We start from the raw sequence: 18133 nt of genomic DNA on the forward strand, positions 1-18133 counted from the left end.
GTCCACATTAGATTCAGCTTTTATTAAATATCAGTCTCATTGAACGCTAGCGACTCTCCTTCTAAAACAAAAGAAATACGGAGGAGTATTTACAGAATAAAATTGTTTTGTTCATGTATTGTTTAAATTATCTTCAACACAACATTTTATTTCCGTTGACATTCAAACAACACTCCCTTTTTTGATCGGCATGTGTAAAAACCCTTTAATTGTTAAAAACCTCTTTAATGTCCTAAATATTCAATAGACAATATAGCAAACACTATTGTAAAAACTTATGACAAATATAAGATATCCATTTGATGGTAATTTGGTTTTAAGTCTGCTTATCATGATTTCACAATTACAATCTATTAGTAAATATTTATTCACCAATCAACGGCCATCAGGGGACATGCACGTTAAAAAAAATAATATCATGATTATAACAAATACTAAATGAAATAGTAGCCTAGAATGTCCAGGTTCATATTACAGGCAACAATATGCAAAATAATTCATCAACACAATGAATCATGTGTATGGGATTTACGCATTAAACTGTGTGAGGTAATCTGTTAACACAACAGCTATACAGAAACAAAGTGGCCTGAAAACGGAGAGTACCAAGGGACGGTGCCTGCGCAGTCAATTAGACTGGTCTACTTGTAACTTAAGTGTTCAAGCCAGTATGCTTTTACATAAAATAACACACCCTCTTTAAAAGTGAATACATTGCATATTATATATGTATATATAACTAAAACCATTATATTACACCTATAAGAATCATTTTACTGGGTTGTACAAGTACTTGTAAATCTTCATTTGTCATAAGCCAGTATAATTTTTGGTCATTGTCCATGTATTGAAAATTTTCACAAGAGTCACAAGAGCTAGATTGTACAGAGTATTTCTTAATGCCTTATTATGATCACATGGAAATAAAAACAAGTTTTTCATCATCCACTGATTTGACATTAAATCAGTTACAGTATCTTTCTTGCCGAGGAAAGCCTTGATATCGTCCTCTTTCAATATTAAGTCTATGAGCGGAAATGCGAAAACGAGTAAAACTTCTCCTCTGCTTAAAAATTTTAAGTAATCTAAGGTAGTTTTCTTGGCCAAAATACTGCTTAAAAGTGCTGTAGAAACTTTAGTTTTTGTCAGCGTGTTCAGTGAATTTAGAATTCCATTCTTTAATAAATTGTTTAAATAGACAATCTCTAAGTGCCCTTTTGAATTTTGTATTGTTACTGACAGTAAATTGTTTGTGCCATCAATGCTGTTAGTTAAAAGTTGAATTGAGCCATACCAGGAGGGTGTATTCTGTTTAAATAACTGTTTCGACTCGCAATAAACATTATAAAAAAGTGGAAAGGGTTGACTTTCATTCTCAAGTCTGTACCAATAACTTAACATAGATCTTACGATATCAAAATGTAAGGGAAAGCTTCCCAGTTCAGATAGAACAGCTAAGTTTGTTGCATATTTTTGCACACCAAGTATTAATTTCCAAAACTTAAAATGCAATTGTCACAAAGTGTGTTGGAATAAATTTTGTCCATTACACAACCAGATTCTGGTCCAGATATCTGAATTTTTTTTCCAAATGGATTAAGATACCCCCAACTTTCAGCTCTGTACAATAAAATAGGTTTAATAGTATAATCAAAAATGTACAATGTGGTTTTGATGTTCGGGGGGTGTTTCCATTTTTGTATGAGAAAAATTAAATAACTAGGGTTATTTTGGCTGATAAAAAATCATCGGAACAAGGGACCCCCCTCTCACTTTTCTCGCAGCAAACATCGTTTTTCTAAATTCAAATAAATTAAAGGTTATACAAACAAAATGAAGAATTACGAATATGCCCCCCCCACTGTTTTGGGAGTATGCAAGGAAATAAGAGTAATATTAAAGATTGAAGTTACAGGTATACTACGCTACACTCCACACCTACCTATCACCCCCTCCCCCTCCCGATTTACAACTTCATTATTTTGTAATTGTTATTTCTTGTTTTTGTTTTTGTTTTTTTTGGGTTTTTTTTTTTTGTTTTTTTTTTTTGCTTCTAAAGATTTGTTAGGTCTAGCCCCCTCACTTTCTATTTCCTTCCGACGCCACTTAAAATGTTTCCTTTTTCTAAGTAACAAAATCTGAAACAACAGTTTTCTACGCTTACACACACAATTCACCAAACTTATTCCTCTTAAAAGACAAAGCCTTGACTTCCAAAAATAAATCTGGATAACAATTGTAATGAGACCTGACATGACCTAACAGAATAAAATAGTTTGTTTCTGCATTGCTCACAAAATTTGAAATACAAAATTCAACAGTGGTCTTCATTTTTCTTTCTAACACCTCCTTCCCTCAATCGGCATGCATCTGCGTGTAAAATGAATCCTTCTTTTATTAAATTAATTCTAACCCCTTCATTATCATAAACATTCCATAAACAAACTATTGGTGTACGTTAAAAGTAACAATAACTGCAGAGAGCATGTCCAAACAAATGATATTTGATGTAGCACAGTACATGTACATTGGCTACAGAGTATATTGCATGTAACTAACTGTATGTGCACTCATCTAATTACATCATGTATAAATGATATACACTCCTCCTTTGATACGGAAAAATATGCTCTATCTCATTCTCTCTCTGTCTCTCATCCATATTAATCAACCTTCTTTTTAGTCCGCTCTTATTTTAGAAAATAAATTACATGTACAAGGCAGATATCATCAAGAGGAAATGGGCATCACCATAAGCAGATGCTGAAGGAGATGGAAAAGGCAAGTGATCCAAAAAGATCTCTAGTCCCCTAAAAAAAACAGCACTACCCGCATGGACCCCAGAAGGCAAGAGAAAGAGAGAGAGGGCATGGACATCATGAATAAGAACGTGGAGAATGAGATAAAAATCATGTAGCAGACCTTACTCTGAACCATATGAACTAAGCTGGACAAGGGTGGGCGGGGGTGTAGAAAGTATGTTGCTGTCCTACTCACCACCGGGTGTAAAGAATGTTAGCTTATATCTACTCCTGCGTCGATATAATCAAGATCAAGCTCTGTATCTAAAGATCTATTTACCTCTATTTACACATCCATACAAGTGCAGTGTAGTTATATTTAATTTAACTGTTTTACTCTGAGTATAGCTAGGTATGAACAGTATAATTACTTCTTTTTATAACCATGAAGCTCAAAGAGTAAAACAATTTGAGTTGGTCTTAAATCTTAAACCTGTCCAATGCGTTGAACTCAGTGCATGATATACATGCAGATTGCATTTTCAGTGTAAGGAATGAAAAATGACAATAACAATCTGTCAAGTATCTACAGCATTCCATAAAACGACATTAGACATTATATTTTAACCATCATGACTCAGTTGTCTTTCCTTGGTATCACATGCAAACGTATCAACACCATGTCAAAAAGCATTTTTTATTTATTTACGAGAGCGCAAAGAGTTTTGTCTGTACATTGTATTCAATATGCATTACATACACAAGATAACATAACACGGAAAATAATTAGTGGCGTCAGAGGCAAATTATAAGTGAAAGGGGGAGGGGGGGGGGGCGCTAGTCTTATCAGAAAAAACAAGAGGCCCATGGGGCCACATCGCTCACCTGAGCAACAATGGTTTTATATGGGTGTTCAAAGAATATTGTGCCAAATGGCCCCTCGGTAGAAAAACAAAAAAAGAATACCATAAAATAAACTGTATCCAAATTTTACACTTATTTTCCTACACTTAATCTATGACATTATACCCCTATGAAATACCATTATTACCAAAAATAAGATCCTATGCAAGATAGAAAACAAAATTTTGGTAGGGGTACACTCTTAACTTCCAATTTTCTTTATTTTAGTTCTGCCCCCTCACTTTATCAAACGATCAAATTATATATAAGAATAGGCATATAAGTACATATTCATCTTCAACTACATTGTACTAGCTAGTTATTGTATTTTGTACCCCAAGGTGCTCAAATCAAAAACATTCAAATATTTAATTGGTCTTCCACATTATAAACGATTGTTGTTTACCAGGCGTGAACTCGTGTTACGTTTTATAACCTTTCTCACTTAATCGATGAATACAGTCGAATGAAAAATGCTGTCATGTATTATGTTAAAGAGCTATTACATGTATAACCAATATATAAGCGTCGGAACTGGGTGGAGCCCCCCCCCCCCCCCCACTTTTTTTTTGCAAAGTTAGACATAGCCATATACTCAAAATCCTTTTTTTGCTTGTCAATCTACCCCCCCCCCCCCGATGAGCCTCAGATTGCAATGTATTGACAGGCATATCGCTCTATTTAACGAAGGTCCACACTTTATTTTTATCTATATTCAAAATCAACGTTAAAAAATGGCTACAAATTAAGATGATTTTCCGCTGTAATTTTTTCTTCAAAATAGCGATAATAGATTTATCCCCGTAACAGTAATGTTTAAACTGTTTTAAAGAGGTCGTTTTAATTTAATTGTGTCTGAAAAAACCCATCAAAGTTGGTGTAAATTCATCGTATAAGGAGGGGCCCCAAAAAGTTGTTATAGCATATCATCCTTTTATTTTTTCTGTACAAGTATTTAACGTTTATTGAGACATTTCTTGTGATAAATCAAAATTTCAGCTTCAGTCGTAGAATTAAAAGCAAGATTTTGCCTGGTTTGGGTCAATTTTTTGTTCACAAGAGTTCATAACATTCAACTTAATATTTTTAAACTTGGAATTTCCTATTCAGAATGACCAACAGCATGGCCTCAGTTCTGGGAGCAAAGCTCTGTATCTTGCTTATAATTCGAAACATGACTCAGCTGAAAATGATTAGTGAAGAGAAAATTGTGAATAAACAATAAAAACAGAAGAAACATGCACTTAAACAAAGAAAGAGCACAATTCATTTTTCAGAATAAACATATATATGTACCTATATATTTCTAGAAGCAAAAACCATCTCTGTTTAGACTGAAAATACAGAGCATCTTAACAAAACACGTTGCATTATAATCCACCATAACGTAGAGATCGTACCGAATTACCAGTAAAATGTATAGTATTTATAATATGATATGCAGTTAGTGCATCAGATTATGCTAATTTTGCGCAGGTAAAATAATAACTGTCTGATTTCCCGAAGTCTATATTTGCTTCGATACGTAAAAATCCCAAAATACAGGCAATATTTCCTCTCAAGTTAAAAAGCATAATTAAACGAAATTTAAAACAACGTAAAACCACGGTCATGAGTGAAAAGGTCAACGCGTCGAAAGATTGAATCCCAATTGACTTCACGAAATTGGCACAAATATATTTAGCATGTTTCAAGTATCCCTTCGCATGTAAACTGTTGCACAACAAGCAAAATCATCTTTGTCAGTTTGACCCATTTGCCATGCGTCAACATTCAAACTTGGCTGCCTTACAGGTCACATACCACTATTTTTACCCCGTGCTTATTGACCACGCAAGTAGCTCCATTCTAAAAATGTATGTATTATTTCAAAAATTCCTAGGGGGTACTAAATGGTCGAATTTGGTTCCTTTTATGGCATGGATGGAAAGAAAAAGGTTTGAAAAAAAAATACAGACAGGAAAAAATTTAGAAAAATTATCTTTACAGGCGCAATAGAAAGGGTGTAAAGAGGCCAATGTTTACACAAATTCCAAAGTGAAAGTGAATTTTTCATGGTAGGGGTTATTTTAGGGGCCATATCTCAGTCCCCTCTCGATTGATTTTCCTGTAGTTTGGATATGTTGTAGGACTAGTGTCATTCTATGGGTATGCTGTATTTGAACTCATTTGAGCCGGTGGAATTTTTTATATGATTTATTTTTGTATAAAGGAATAAGAGGGAAAATTAATTGTGGTCTGTGTCCTATCAGGTCAAAGGTCAAAATCCACGTTTATCAACTTAAGTCTAATTTTTCGTTATTTTTCAAACAATTAGGATGAATAATGACATTTTGTGGGGTTCTTTTTCAATTTTGGCAGATAATATGAAAAAATAACGGTGAAATTGTGTGAAATGGATTTGAACGGGGTGTGAACAGCATGGTGTCATCAATGAGTCAAACAGGGGACGTAAGTACTTGCAAAATGTCTAAAAACACTTTCTAATGTTAACTTTACTTATCACCCAAATCATAAAAGAATTAGTCGATTTGTCATTAAGTTATAAAGCCTTAAATATACTCCTCTCTCTCTCTCTCTCTCTCTCTCTCTCTCTCTTTCTCTCTCTCTCTCTCATATCAATCATAGTACATGTAAAAGTATATATATATATATTTCCTTTAATATTATTTTGATTAAATTATAAGAAGGAAAGTAGGGCTTATGTTACTTTATGATTCCTATGAATGATGACATATTTCACTGCCTAGCAGATTGCATGACACGGCATACAAGCTGGTAAAGGGGCACCTGCTGCCCCCCCCCCCTTTCAGTTAACATCATTTTGACAGAGAAATAATGAAGAAAACAACAAATGGTAAGTTGATTTTATTCATTTATTCATATTTTTCTTACAATTTAACACTTGAAATCTGATGGTGAGTAGGCATCACAACATTTTCCTCAGTACTTTAGAATATGTAAACCTTCATGTATAGATATTTATATGAGACATATACATTTTACTGGTTAGAAATAGTCATTTTAGCATCTAAATTATCTATGCCTTGCAAACTTTTATTTAAATTACTGCTTTAAAGTCTTATTATGTCAGTTTTTTCCCCTCTTTGTGTCCTAGAAATGTAACTACCAACAAATGTAGCATGTGTATGAGTTTGGTTGCTGGCATTGAACAGTGATTGCCCAAGATATATGAGGTCTGCTAGAAGCTTTACTATTTGTAATACTGTAGTAATATCTTTTTGGCACTCTCATCATTAATTTGAGTCTTGGTCTTCATTGTTCATGGTAACATACCAGACATTTTCACCTCTAAATGCACAATGTATGTAGAAACCCATGACTTTGAATGGTGAATCCTCGCTACAAAAGGTATGATCTCCTCAAGATTTATCACACCAGATAATGCTGAAAGAATGTGATGGACTTGTAATTTCTAATATAGTTTCTCGTTAATGTTTGTAAAAAATCCCTACTTTGGATTTTAATGTGTAGAGTTATCTCCCTTTGTTTTAAGAGTACAGTTTTCATGGACCAAGGCTCCTTATGAATTAGGGTACATTTAAGTAATTTATTCAGTGTATATGTAATGAATGGACAAATAGAATTCATTCTAAATTCTTCTAAATTGTTAGTTTTGTTTCAAAAAGCATTTTATGCCTATCCATATCAGCCCTGTGTACTCTGAGTTAATCTACTTTGGTCAGCAAGTGCCATTTCCTGAAAATGTGTGAATGGTTCTATGTGATTATCTGCTTAATGTAAACGGATTAGCCACTGTATATTTATCAAAATACCTGATTTCTATAGCAAACTTATTGCAGAAGTTTTTAAATATTTTTTCAAGCGCATAGCATGTGATTAAATGTTTCATTTTTGGCATTTTCTGAAAAATTTAGCCATATTTGGGGTATTTTTTTCAAAAATTTCCAAAAAATAGTTCCAGGTGTAAAAGAATTAAATCATCATTAGCATCGTCATGTAGACATGTTAGGTTAATGAATGTAATAGATTAATGAAACTTTTGACAAGTAATTAATGTTAAATGTAGCTCTTGAAATTTGAATATTGTGTGTAACGTGCTAGATTTTGCATGTTAATTCAGCCTTCCTGGACCATATTTCAAAGGCCTATAACTCTGATGCACAATACACAATTCCCGCCAAATTTCACAGGGAGGTGTATTATGGGTATAAGTGTCTACCTACCAAGTTTCATCAAAATCAAAGAAGAATTGTGTAATTATTAGGTCACATACCACTATTTTTACCCCGTGCTCATTGACCACGCAAGTAGTTCCATTCTAAAAATGTATGTATTATTTCAAAAATTCCTAGGGGGTACTAAATGGTCGAATTTGGTTCCTTTTATGGCATGGATGGAAAGAAGAAGGTTTGAAAAAAAATACAGACAGGAAAAAATTTAGAAAAATTATCTTTACAGGCGCAATAGAAAGGGTGTAAAGAGGCCAATGTTTACACAAATTCCAAAGTGAAAGTGAATTTTTCATGGTAGGGGTTATTTTAGGGGCCATATCTCAGTCCCCTCTCGATTGATTTTCCTGTAGTTTGGATATGTTGTAGGACTAGTGTCATTCTATGGGTATGCTGTATTTGAACTCATTTGAGCCGGTGGAATTTTTTATATGATTTATTTTTGTATAAAGGAATAAGAGGGAAAATTAATTGTGGTCTGTGTCCTACACACACAATGAACTTTCGTTTTCGATATGGAATACCGAACCCGAAGTTATAAACTGATTGACAGCGATTATCTCTTTATTTTTATTTTCGTTAATTACTCAAAATTGAAACAGAGTTCGCCAATGATGTTTGCAATCTATGTTTTCCTTTCCTTAAGGATTATTTTTGCAAAATTACGTTGAATTTGACTCAACAGTTCTTGAGAAGAAGATTTTTTAAAATGCATCCCCCATTTTCTACAGTTTTGAGGTTTACTCCGTTTTAAATAAAGATTGGTCTTTCATTTCTGCAATTTATAACCACCTTTCTATTGCGATGCTTTGTGCCAAATTTGGTTGAAATTGGCGAAGTGATTTTAGAGAAGTTTAAAATGTGAAATGTTTACGGACGGACGGACAGACGGACGACGGACAAAAGGTGATCAGGAAAGCTCACTTGAGCTTTCAGCTCAGGTGAGCTAAAAAGGGCTTATCTTCCATTCTTAATCAGTGCATGACAAACCGCAAATATATACACCCACATAAACCAAAATAAAACCCATTAAATGTGTACATGCAGTTGAACACAGAACGTTGTGTTTGAATTCATTACAAACATGTACATAATTATTCATAAACATAGGTTATGCGTGTTACTTTACCTCTATCACATGATGTTTTAAGGGGTTTCAATGCTTAATGCTAAAGAAAGGATCCTGTGCTTAAAGTGCATCCTTGTCCGCAATATTTATTTTTACACCGATGTACACTACATTACACCCAGTTAAGCCAAATCAAGCCACCCAAATGATACATTATTTGATGAAAGTGAAAGTTGATTGCCAATTCTAAGTAAGGGAGATAATTTTGGTGAGACTTATATTCACTATATTCTCCACATCCAAACACTGGAACAGAATGAGATCTTTGGGGGGACCCTCAGGAAGATGTTACTGGAGTCGGGCACCCCTCCCAGGAAGAAGTAGACTTGGGTGGAGGTGATGGGAGACGTCAGGCTATCCTTCATCCTCAGCTGTTCCACCGCAATAAAACTACAGAGGAAGAAAAGATACCCACAGATACACTGAATTGTATAGTTTATTTAAATATTTCCAAATTCATAATCAAATTATGACTAGGCATGTGAGGTAGCTTGTAAAGTAGAATAACAGTATTATTCACTGTATACATGTACTCGTGTAAGATAGTGAAATACCACCGAGGAGACAAGCTTTACCAGTATGGTCGATCGTAAACCTTAGCCTCGAGGTAAAATTTCACTATCCCACACGAGTATAGCTCGCTATAAACTGTTTTCGGAAGAGCAATATTTTCGATGTGATTCGGCAATTTGCAGGGCAAAGTAATAAAACTATTTCATTTGTGACATAAAGAAAAAAATTATTCAAAAATGTTAATATGTTAGAACGTCATTTTTCCTTCATATTTTGCCTTTAGACGTATAGAGCGCATGTATGCTCGAGTACGAATTTAACATAATATAATTTCGTTCATATAATTATACACATCATAGTTAAAATGGTACTTGATTAAGCATGCGTTCGATGATTCCCAAGTCAGCAGAAGTTTGCATTAAAACATAATATTATACTGGCAATGAATAAATATCAAATGATTACGTAAAGAGTGAATATATTTACTGGAAACTTACTTCGAGTATACATTGAATTTAAGATCAATTTGACAAATGTTGAATAGATAAAATAAAGCAACTCATTTCTTGAATGCGCGCGCAATTTTATTTAAATGGATAGATCTCATTTGCTTGCAAAGCACAACATCCTGACCACTAATGCACCATTATATCATAAGTGGACAGTGTATCATTAGAGGTTGCCACAGAGCACGTTCTTTTGAACATACATATATTTGTAGTTCTAAAAAATCGCTAGAACTATTAATACTCAAAGAAATGAACACATGCATTTACTGCGGAATCATTAGATTTCGTGGTGGCTCAATTTTCGTGGAATTCGTGGGTACCTCTTATCCGCGAATTAACATCCTCCACGAATTAATAAATTAAAGTAATAAAGTCATGTTCTTTTTGTAGATATAAGATAATACACGAAATTACGTCCCAACGAACCTGTAAAATTCTAGCAATTGCCTGCATCAAAAGGAAACCTGCAGAAGATAGATAAATTGCTATAGGATACTTTCATAGTATTATCACAAATTGTAGCATGTGATCCTTTGGAAGAAGGTTTTAAAAAAACTAATCCTATTCTTTTCGTTCTTAAACTTTGTACCTTTCTTGGGGCCCCATTATCGGCGCTGGTGTCCGGTTTTAACAATTTAGAATCTACACTATCTTTAAATGCTTGCACAGTAGATAGGTGAAACAAATTAACAGTAATTAATTAGACAAAGATTTGATCAGATAAATTCCAATCCCCTTTATTACATGTAACCAAAATAAGCTGCATCACATTCTGTTCATAAAATACATGCATCCAAAATCTACTCGTTATTGGCTGCACGTACTACATTGATATAGCGAGGGGGATTTATGTTGCATCTGAATGATCTGATACAAAGTGTACACTAATGTTTCATCCACCAACACATATCAAGACAGGAAATACCTAGGAGAGTTCACTACTGAATGTGTCCTAGTCATGTGACATTTTATTTCCTAACCACTACTCACTGGCTGGTTATGCACAACAATCATCTGACGTAAGGGAAGTGTTACACATCAGGCTAAATAGCTAAATCCCACTGGAGTCGAAATATGACATCCAATACTGAGGTAAGGTACCTGTTTTTCTATGTATTCATTGGCGTCGTGTTATTTCGGCATAATCTTACACGTACATGCAAGCGCGGAGCCAGAAATCCATTTTTTGGGGGGAGGGGGTATATGGTACGAGGGATATTTATGTTTGCTAGGGGAGGTCGGGGTGGGGTGGAGGTGGAAGGCCTTTTACTACATGAACTATAATAAATATTCGATGGGGGGGGGGGGTCCGCCTTCTTTGTGCATGATAAATCTTTCATTTATGTCAGATATATCACGGACCTTTCAATTGTTTCTGCGAGTCCCACTCGTATATTTAGAAAATTGCCCAAGAAGATTCTGTAGTAGTCATTTTTATAAAGATCGTTTGATTTTTCGCGAGAGAAAACTGCATAGTGTTTCTTTTCTTGTTTTTCCTCGGAAAGAGGTATAGCGCCTTTTCCTATTATAATAATTTCTAAGGAGGTCAACTTTTGTTTTCATTGCGCATGTTTTTGCGCATTCTTGTAAAATACAGTGTACATATATTTAGATATATATCTTTTATGAATTTTGTTTTTTATAACATTTATTAGATTGGACACAAATAACAAAATACAGATATAAATATATACATTTGTTTGGGAAAGTTTTGTTTTTTAAACGATTTTTTAATTGTACTGTAGGTGAGCTTTGCTATTGTACTTTTATGACGTTTGTAGAAGTACGTAATAAGAAATAACATAACAGAAAACATTAATAACCGTACGCCTTTTAAATTTTATACACTTAATACTATTTTTCATAATTTTTAAATGAACCTATTGCAATCTACATTTGTAATACTCAAAATACATGTATATAACTAAATTTGGTGCATTTTAATATTTTTTAGATGGCCCCATTAAAAACTAGACAGTAAAATTTAGTATTTTTACATATAAGCTAAAAAATGATATAACTCATCACATATTTTTTAAAATGTGAGGAAAATCGCTATTGTAGTGTATTTCTTTAAAACTGCTGCGAAGTGCAAAAAATGAGAATTTCTCCTATATTCCTGTAATAAAATGTGCCTGTATTTCGAGATGGTCCCTAAAAAGAAGCAGACGGCAGACTTCGCAAATGAACTAGAGTTGGTGTAAATATAAGGTTAAAAGACAACGAGTTTTGGTTTTGTAGTTTTCCGCAAAAAAACAATTCGGCCTCCTTAATTCATATTTTTTACATGGTTCGCTGATGTCTTCTTTATACTTTGATGTTATTTACGTAGATTACCGATATATTTTAATCTATCGAAACTATAGCTACAATTAGAACACAAACTTCACGAGCTCCACGGACTTGTGCAAAGACTGACCTCAGATTTCCAAGTAGATTGCTGTTACCATTGCAAAGTTCATGTGTATGGAAAATTGGCTGTTCTTGTTATAAAACATTTTAATCGTCAATTATAATAATTAATTAACGTACCTTTGTTTAACTCTTAAAATTATTTAAATGAATAAAATCTGTATATATGTAAATAATTACAATTATTACATATATTGCTTTTTTGTGGTAACATTCTGGTTCTGATCGAAGGTAGGTAGCATCGCAGAAAAAAAGTATACATTATATTACTAATGCGAGTTATTTGATAAATAAACAACAATATAAAAAGTTCACTGGGATATGAACTTGGTTGGTACGTGATCAAATCTTCTGAGAAGCCCTTCGGGCTAAGTAATAAACTATGGGAAAAGTTGATTTTTTTCCTAAGATATAATTAAGTCCAACGTATGCTTTGTGAAACAAGCCCTTGGGTCTTAGAGCTTGGTTCTCTCGCCGGCGATGTGATTTCTCTATATAAATGAAATTAGACTCTTGTTCTTCAGATACCTACACACAGTCGCCTTGTGCAGTCGATTGAAGATTTTTTCCGATGTGCAGAGCATATCGCCCATTTCGCCATAAAGAGGCCATTGGGGTATTTTCATCACTACATCGTAATAGGTTGGAATGATGTTAAGAAGAAAATCATTGAATATTATGTTTGCTTTTCAAACATGATAAAAGGGCAAGGCGAGGTTGTTCAAAGAAACATATCCACCACGGAAGTGGAGGAAGCAATAAGGTCAAAGAGTCTTTTTGTCATTGAAGCACCAGATTATCCACAGTCAGAATCCGAAAAGAAAAAAGCACTTAGTCGATTTTGGGAAAGATTTGGAGAAAAGGCGTATTCTTTGGCATATAATAATTGCGAGCATCTAGTTTCATACATCTTAACGGGGAATCCATTTTCAGAGCAGATAAAAAAGGCTGGTCCTTTAGGAAAACTTTTTGTTGATTCTTTTGATAACTGCATCAGCCATGGTAAAAGAAACATGCTGAAAATATCAGGATGTCTTTTAGCAGCAGTTCCTGTTTCTTTTTTCTGCAAAGCTGCTGTAACCACAGTGGTGAATGAGGTTGGCAATTCAATTTCACGGTCCAGCTCCTCACTTCCAGAACAGGCTGTAGACTGTGCTACAAAAAACGTATGCAGAAATGCAAGCAAGCAACTCGGTTGTAAATCTTCTCAAATCCTAAAAATAAAAAGATGTACAAATGTTGCTCGAAAGGCTAGCAAAACGGCTTTGAAAAAATCTGCTGCAACTACTTTTCTTATTACTGGCGCAGTTGAGGGAGCCTTTGCTGCATATGAAATATATAAATTAAGAAAACAAAGGAAACGTAATCATATCAATAAGATTGACTTTAAACGAGAGGTCACGAAAAGAGTGTCCGGTGCAGCAGGAGCTACTGTTGGGTCTGTTGGAGCAGGACTCGTCGGACAGGCCATCTGTCCTATACCAGTCGTAGGCTTTGCTGTAGGGTCAGCTTTAGGAAATTACGTCGGGCGTTTGGCAGCTTCAACCCTTTCTGGCCAAATAGTTGACGGACTAAACTGATTTGTCTCAATAACATGCTTCTGTAAATACTAAGTAAACTGTTTTTATGCATGAAAATCCATGCAAAAACTTTTTTCCATTTCTATTAAATGTAGCGATATATATATATATTAATATTCAAAATTTTGACAAAAGAGTCCACATTTTCTTTAAAAGAAAGTTGTAAAAATTGTCAACTGGTTTGCAATATTGATTTGCTATTTCCAGTTTTTTATGTTGCTGTACATAGCTCAGCATTAGATTATCATTAGTAATATTTCATATTACTAGTACTTATTTCATACTTAAATTAATGACACTATTACTGTTCATGTATTTAAAATATAATGGCTTCAAATGTTTAAAGACCTGTAATATAAAACGAGTTATATTATATCTAACATTATTTTGGATACGATTATCATTAAATAATTCTAATTAAAATTAAGGCTTGCTTGTTTCTCCATTGGGGTTATTAACTATTGCCAATAAAACCATATTAAGGTCTTTTCATTGTCGTATGATGTCATCAGGAGCATTCCGTGATATTTTACTGTCACTGACTTTAATATTAGTGTAATGTGATTCATGGTTTTGGCAACGTTTCTAATTTCAAAAGTGTGTCTTAAGACATTTTAAGTTAAATATGTAATCTGAAATGGAGGTTATAGCTTCAATTGTTTAAAAATACATAAAAAAGGGAATGATCATCATTGTGATTAATTCTGTAAGGTGGAAATCAGTAAGGAATTAATGTGTTTAAATGCTCTGAGAGTGTACATGTGTTGACACCTACATGTACTGCATGAAAAAAATATTTGCAACATATCAATATTTTAGTTCATTTTGATTGTTTACATAACTGATCTTCAAATTTTAACAACAATTATATAATTATATCATTATAAAAACGTGTTCCTAAATTACTTGATATTGCTACACATAATGAATGGCAGGGTACACTCCAAATACATACATTAGTTTAATAAAGGGGCATAACTCATTCCAAAATCACCCGCCAAAACTTCCAACAAATATGCACGTCTATATTTTGTCTTAAACAACAACAAAGTTCTACGTTTAAAAGGGCCAAAATTCAATGAAACAATTTTGGAATCGTTATTTCATGATTATATACACGTCTACACTTGATTCTAAGTATACATGTATCTTCAAAGTGCTACAAAATTACGTGCAGCGTTTAAGAGTAGTGTGCTGCGAACTAATGCAAACTAATGCGATAAATGGACTTTTTTCATGAATTTACGTTGTAGTTTAAATGAATATTGAAGAGTGAATCCAATCTTAATGATATGAAGCTTCATAGCATGTCAATGTTAGAGGTTTTTTTTCTCGGTCATAATATTACTGGATTATTACGTCATTTAAAGAAGTTAATAAAATTGTTTCATTTATAATAACCTGGTCGATAATTAATAACTATTGATCTACTATTTAAAGTAACCAAGTTAATAGTGCATCATAATACTATATGTACACACTTAAACAGTATACAGCACTTTATGTTCATTTTCTTCATATTGTTTATCTTCCAAAGTATTGATTCTTCGTTAATTAATTGCAATCTTTAATATACATATGCATCTTTCATTATGATATCAAGTATGCCGCCTCCATGGTTTAAATAGACTTTGGACAAGTAACTGGTTGTATTAAGAAGTCTAATATTTAAAAAATACGACATTTTTGTGAAACAACTAATTTGACATCTTATGAAACATTTGGTCTTATAAACAAATCTGTCACGTTAAATCCTTGTGAAAAGGCTTCCCGCATAAATATGACTTATGATGATGACAAACCTTACTATAGAAGAGACCTTGTTGTCAGGGATGTAACAATATAAGTTTTGACCTTGTGTAAAAGTCTACATAAGTTTATAATCGGGAAGTTTAATGTTTGATAATACAGAAAAGAAATATGAGGAAAACTGCAATTTTTGTGCCTAACCATCGTAAAATAATCTGCAAATATATTTAGGCCATTTAAAAATGCAAGAAAAACGTATTTAAATGTATACATAAAAAGAGGTGAGGGACAGTATCTCTCTCTCTCACTCTTTCCTCTCTTTCTCTCTCTCTCTCTATTTCTCTCTCTCTCCATCTCTCTCTCTCTCTGCCTGTAATAAATTTAAAAGACTTTAGGCAACCAGTTTATAGAAAACTTAAGTTTTAATGATGTATTCTTATCTCTCCTTTCTTACAATATATAATAAATATGTTGGCATGCTACTAAGCTGCCTCGTGCTCCTGAGTAAACATAAAGCTGATATTTGTTTTAATTTTATTCATACACTGTGGAATATACATTCCGATAATTTTTAGTTTACGAATGAGCACTCGTGTCAAAAGCGATCTAATTAATTTAATTCAGATGAATAAAAATGTTTTAGAATCTGCTGAATTTTAAATCAAAATATAATGGAGAAACAGCAGAAAGTATTTTCTCCTCGTTTTCTTCAGCAAACCAATTGTGATCCATGCACAGTTCCAGACATTTTTTTCCAAGGATGGAGGGGAGGGTGGCGAGGGGTATTAATGTTTTCGGGGGGGGGGGGGGGGCTCCGAGACCTATTTTCGATAATTCGAATACATTGTATGCGTACGTAAATTTAAGAAATTTGTATTTTCCAGGGGCGGGGTGGGGGGTCACGATCCCTTCCACAACCCCCTCTAGATCCGTGCATGTGATTCATAGCTCTATTTAATGGCATATATACATGTAGCTCTGTTATTACCCATCTCCCTTCCAAAATGTGCTTTTAAAAATTAACATGAAAACGTGACATGCGTTTTCATATATTTTTTTTTCCCGGACGGTTCTCTTACACACTGACGAACCAAGTTATAAACTAAAATGTAACTCCACTCTCTTGGGCATATTTTACAAAAAATGTTCTTATTTCTGGAAGGCATAAGTTGTGTGTGCCCCATTTTCCCGCTTTGGGGTCTGAATCATCAATAAAAACACATAATCTTGCTTATTCGTTGCCGTTTTCTTTTTCTTGGTCAGGTAATTATTCTGTTAATTCTTTTATAAAGTTTATATCAAATCAGGTCAGACGACACGTTCCTCGAGCATCTTTTTTGTATCTCCTCGTAATAAAGAGTTCCAAATAAAAATTATCATTTTATCTGTTTATAATGATTTTTAAAATGATTAAAATTTACGTGTACATGGATATATGCCTAGATGGCCGAGTGGTTAGAGCAGTGGCCGCTTTCTGCCAGGTTCTAGAGGTTGTGGGTTCAAAGCCCGGCCCAATATATATGTAGTGAATTTCGCTGTGCTTTATCATTAATTCGTTTTTATATCAGCAATTCAATTGTATTTTCAAGAAGATTATATAGGTAATGGCATTATCTAGTATTTTGTAGAAATGCCTGGTAAGGTATCCTAATTTTTTGCAAGAAAGCTTGTCAGAGTAGTAGTAAACCATTAACAAATTCCTGGAAAATGTTATATTAAATTGAGGAACGTGTCGTCTGACCTTAATTAAGTTAATGTTTAATAAACCACGAAGTACCGGTATAATACGGGTGTGGATCTGACAGGAACATTTCAGCTAATGACATTTTTTAATAGGCGCGTATGCTAAAATTTATTACATTGGCCTTTACGCTTGCCCAGAAGTACACGTATATCTGCATGCGCAAAAATTTCTCGTTTTACAGAATCCTCTTTGATTTCTTTTACTCTAGACTAATAATCAAAAACATACATTTTTCATTCCTGGTAAGATAATGCGTCAGACCTTGGATATCACATAACATTATCAATGTGTTGACATGTTCATCATTGTGTGATGGATTCGTACATGCAATTTATAAAAAGATTGATTCTATTTAGATTTAATATAGAATATGAATTAAACAATTATATACATGAATAAAACGGTAAACCTCAATATGACAAAAAAATTGTATAATCATTATGTATGTTAAATTCATCAATTTACATTACATAGTGATTTCATATACATTTTGTAGACATATAAATTTATCATTGCCGTTTGTTTACATGTAATATTGGATTTTCTTCACTTTGCCCGTGTCTCTTTCAACCATAAACAGGTTGTCTCTGGTGCCCACACACAAACCCCATGGATACTGTAAATGACAGTTGTCAATGT

The 18133-nt window shown here is 33.6% G+C and overlaps 2 protein-coding genes across 2 annotated transcripts in view; both read left to right on the forward strand.

The window, feature by feature from the left end:
* The window catches only part of LOC105320144 (uncharacterized), a 77240-nt gene that overhangs the window by 28961 nt on the left and 30146 nt on the right, over positions 1-18133 (forward strand). The gene's annotated exons all lie outside the window — the stretch shown is intronic.
* On the forward strand, positions 10975-14417 carry LOC136271212 (uncharacterized). Its single transcript, XM_066070713.1, has 2 exons — positions 10975-11101; positions 12946-14417. Exons 1-2 carry the CDS (start codon positions 11084-11086, stop codon positions 13999-14001), a joined length of 1074 nt encoding a protein of 357 aa, XP_065926785.1. The 5' UTR covers positions 10975-11083; the 3' UTR covers positions 14002-14417.

This window comes from Magallana gigas, chromosome 9, assembly GCF_963853765.1.
Source record: "Magallana gigas chromosome 9, xbMagGiga1.1, whole genome shotgun sequence".
Classification (NCBI taxonomy): domain Eukaryota; kingdom Metazoa; phylum Mollusca; class Bivalvia; order Ostreida; family Ostreidae; genus Magallana; species Magallana gigas.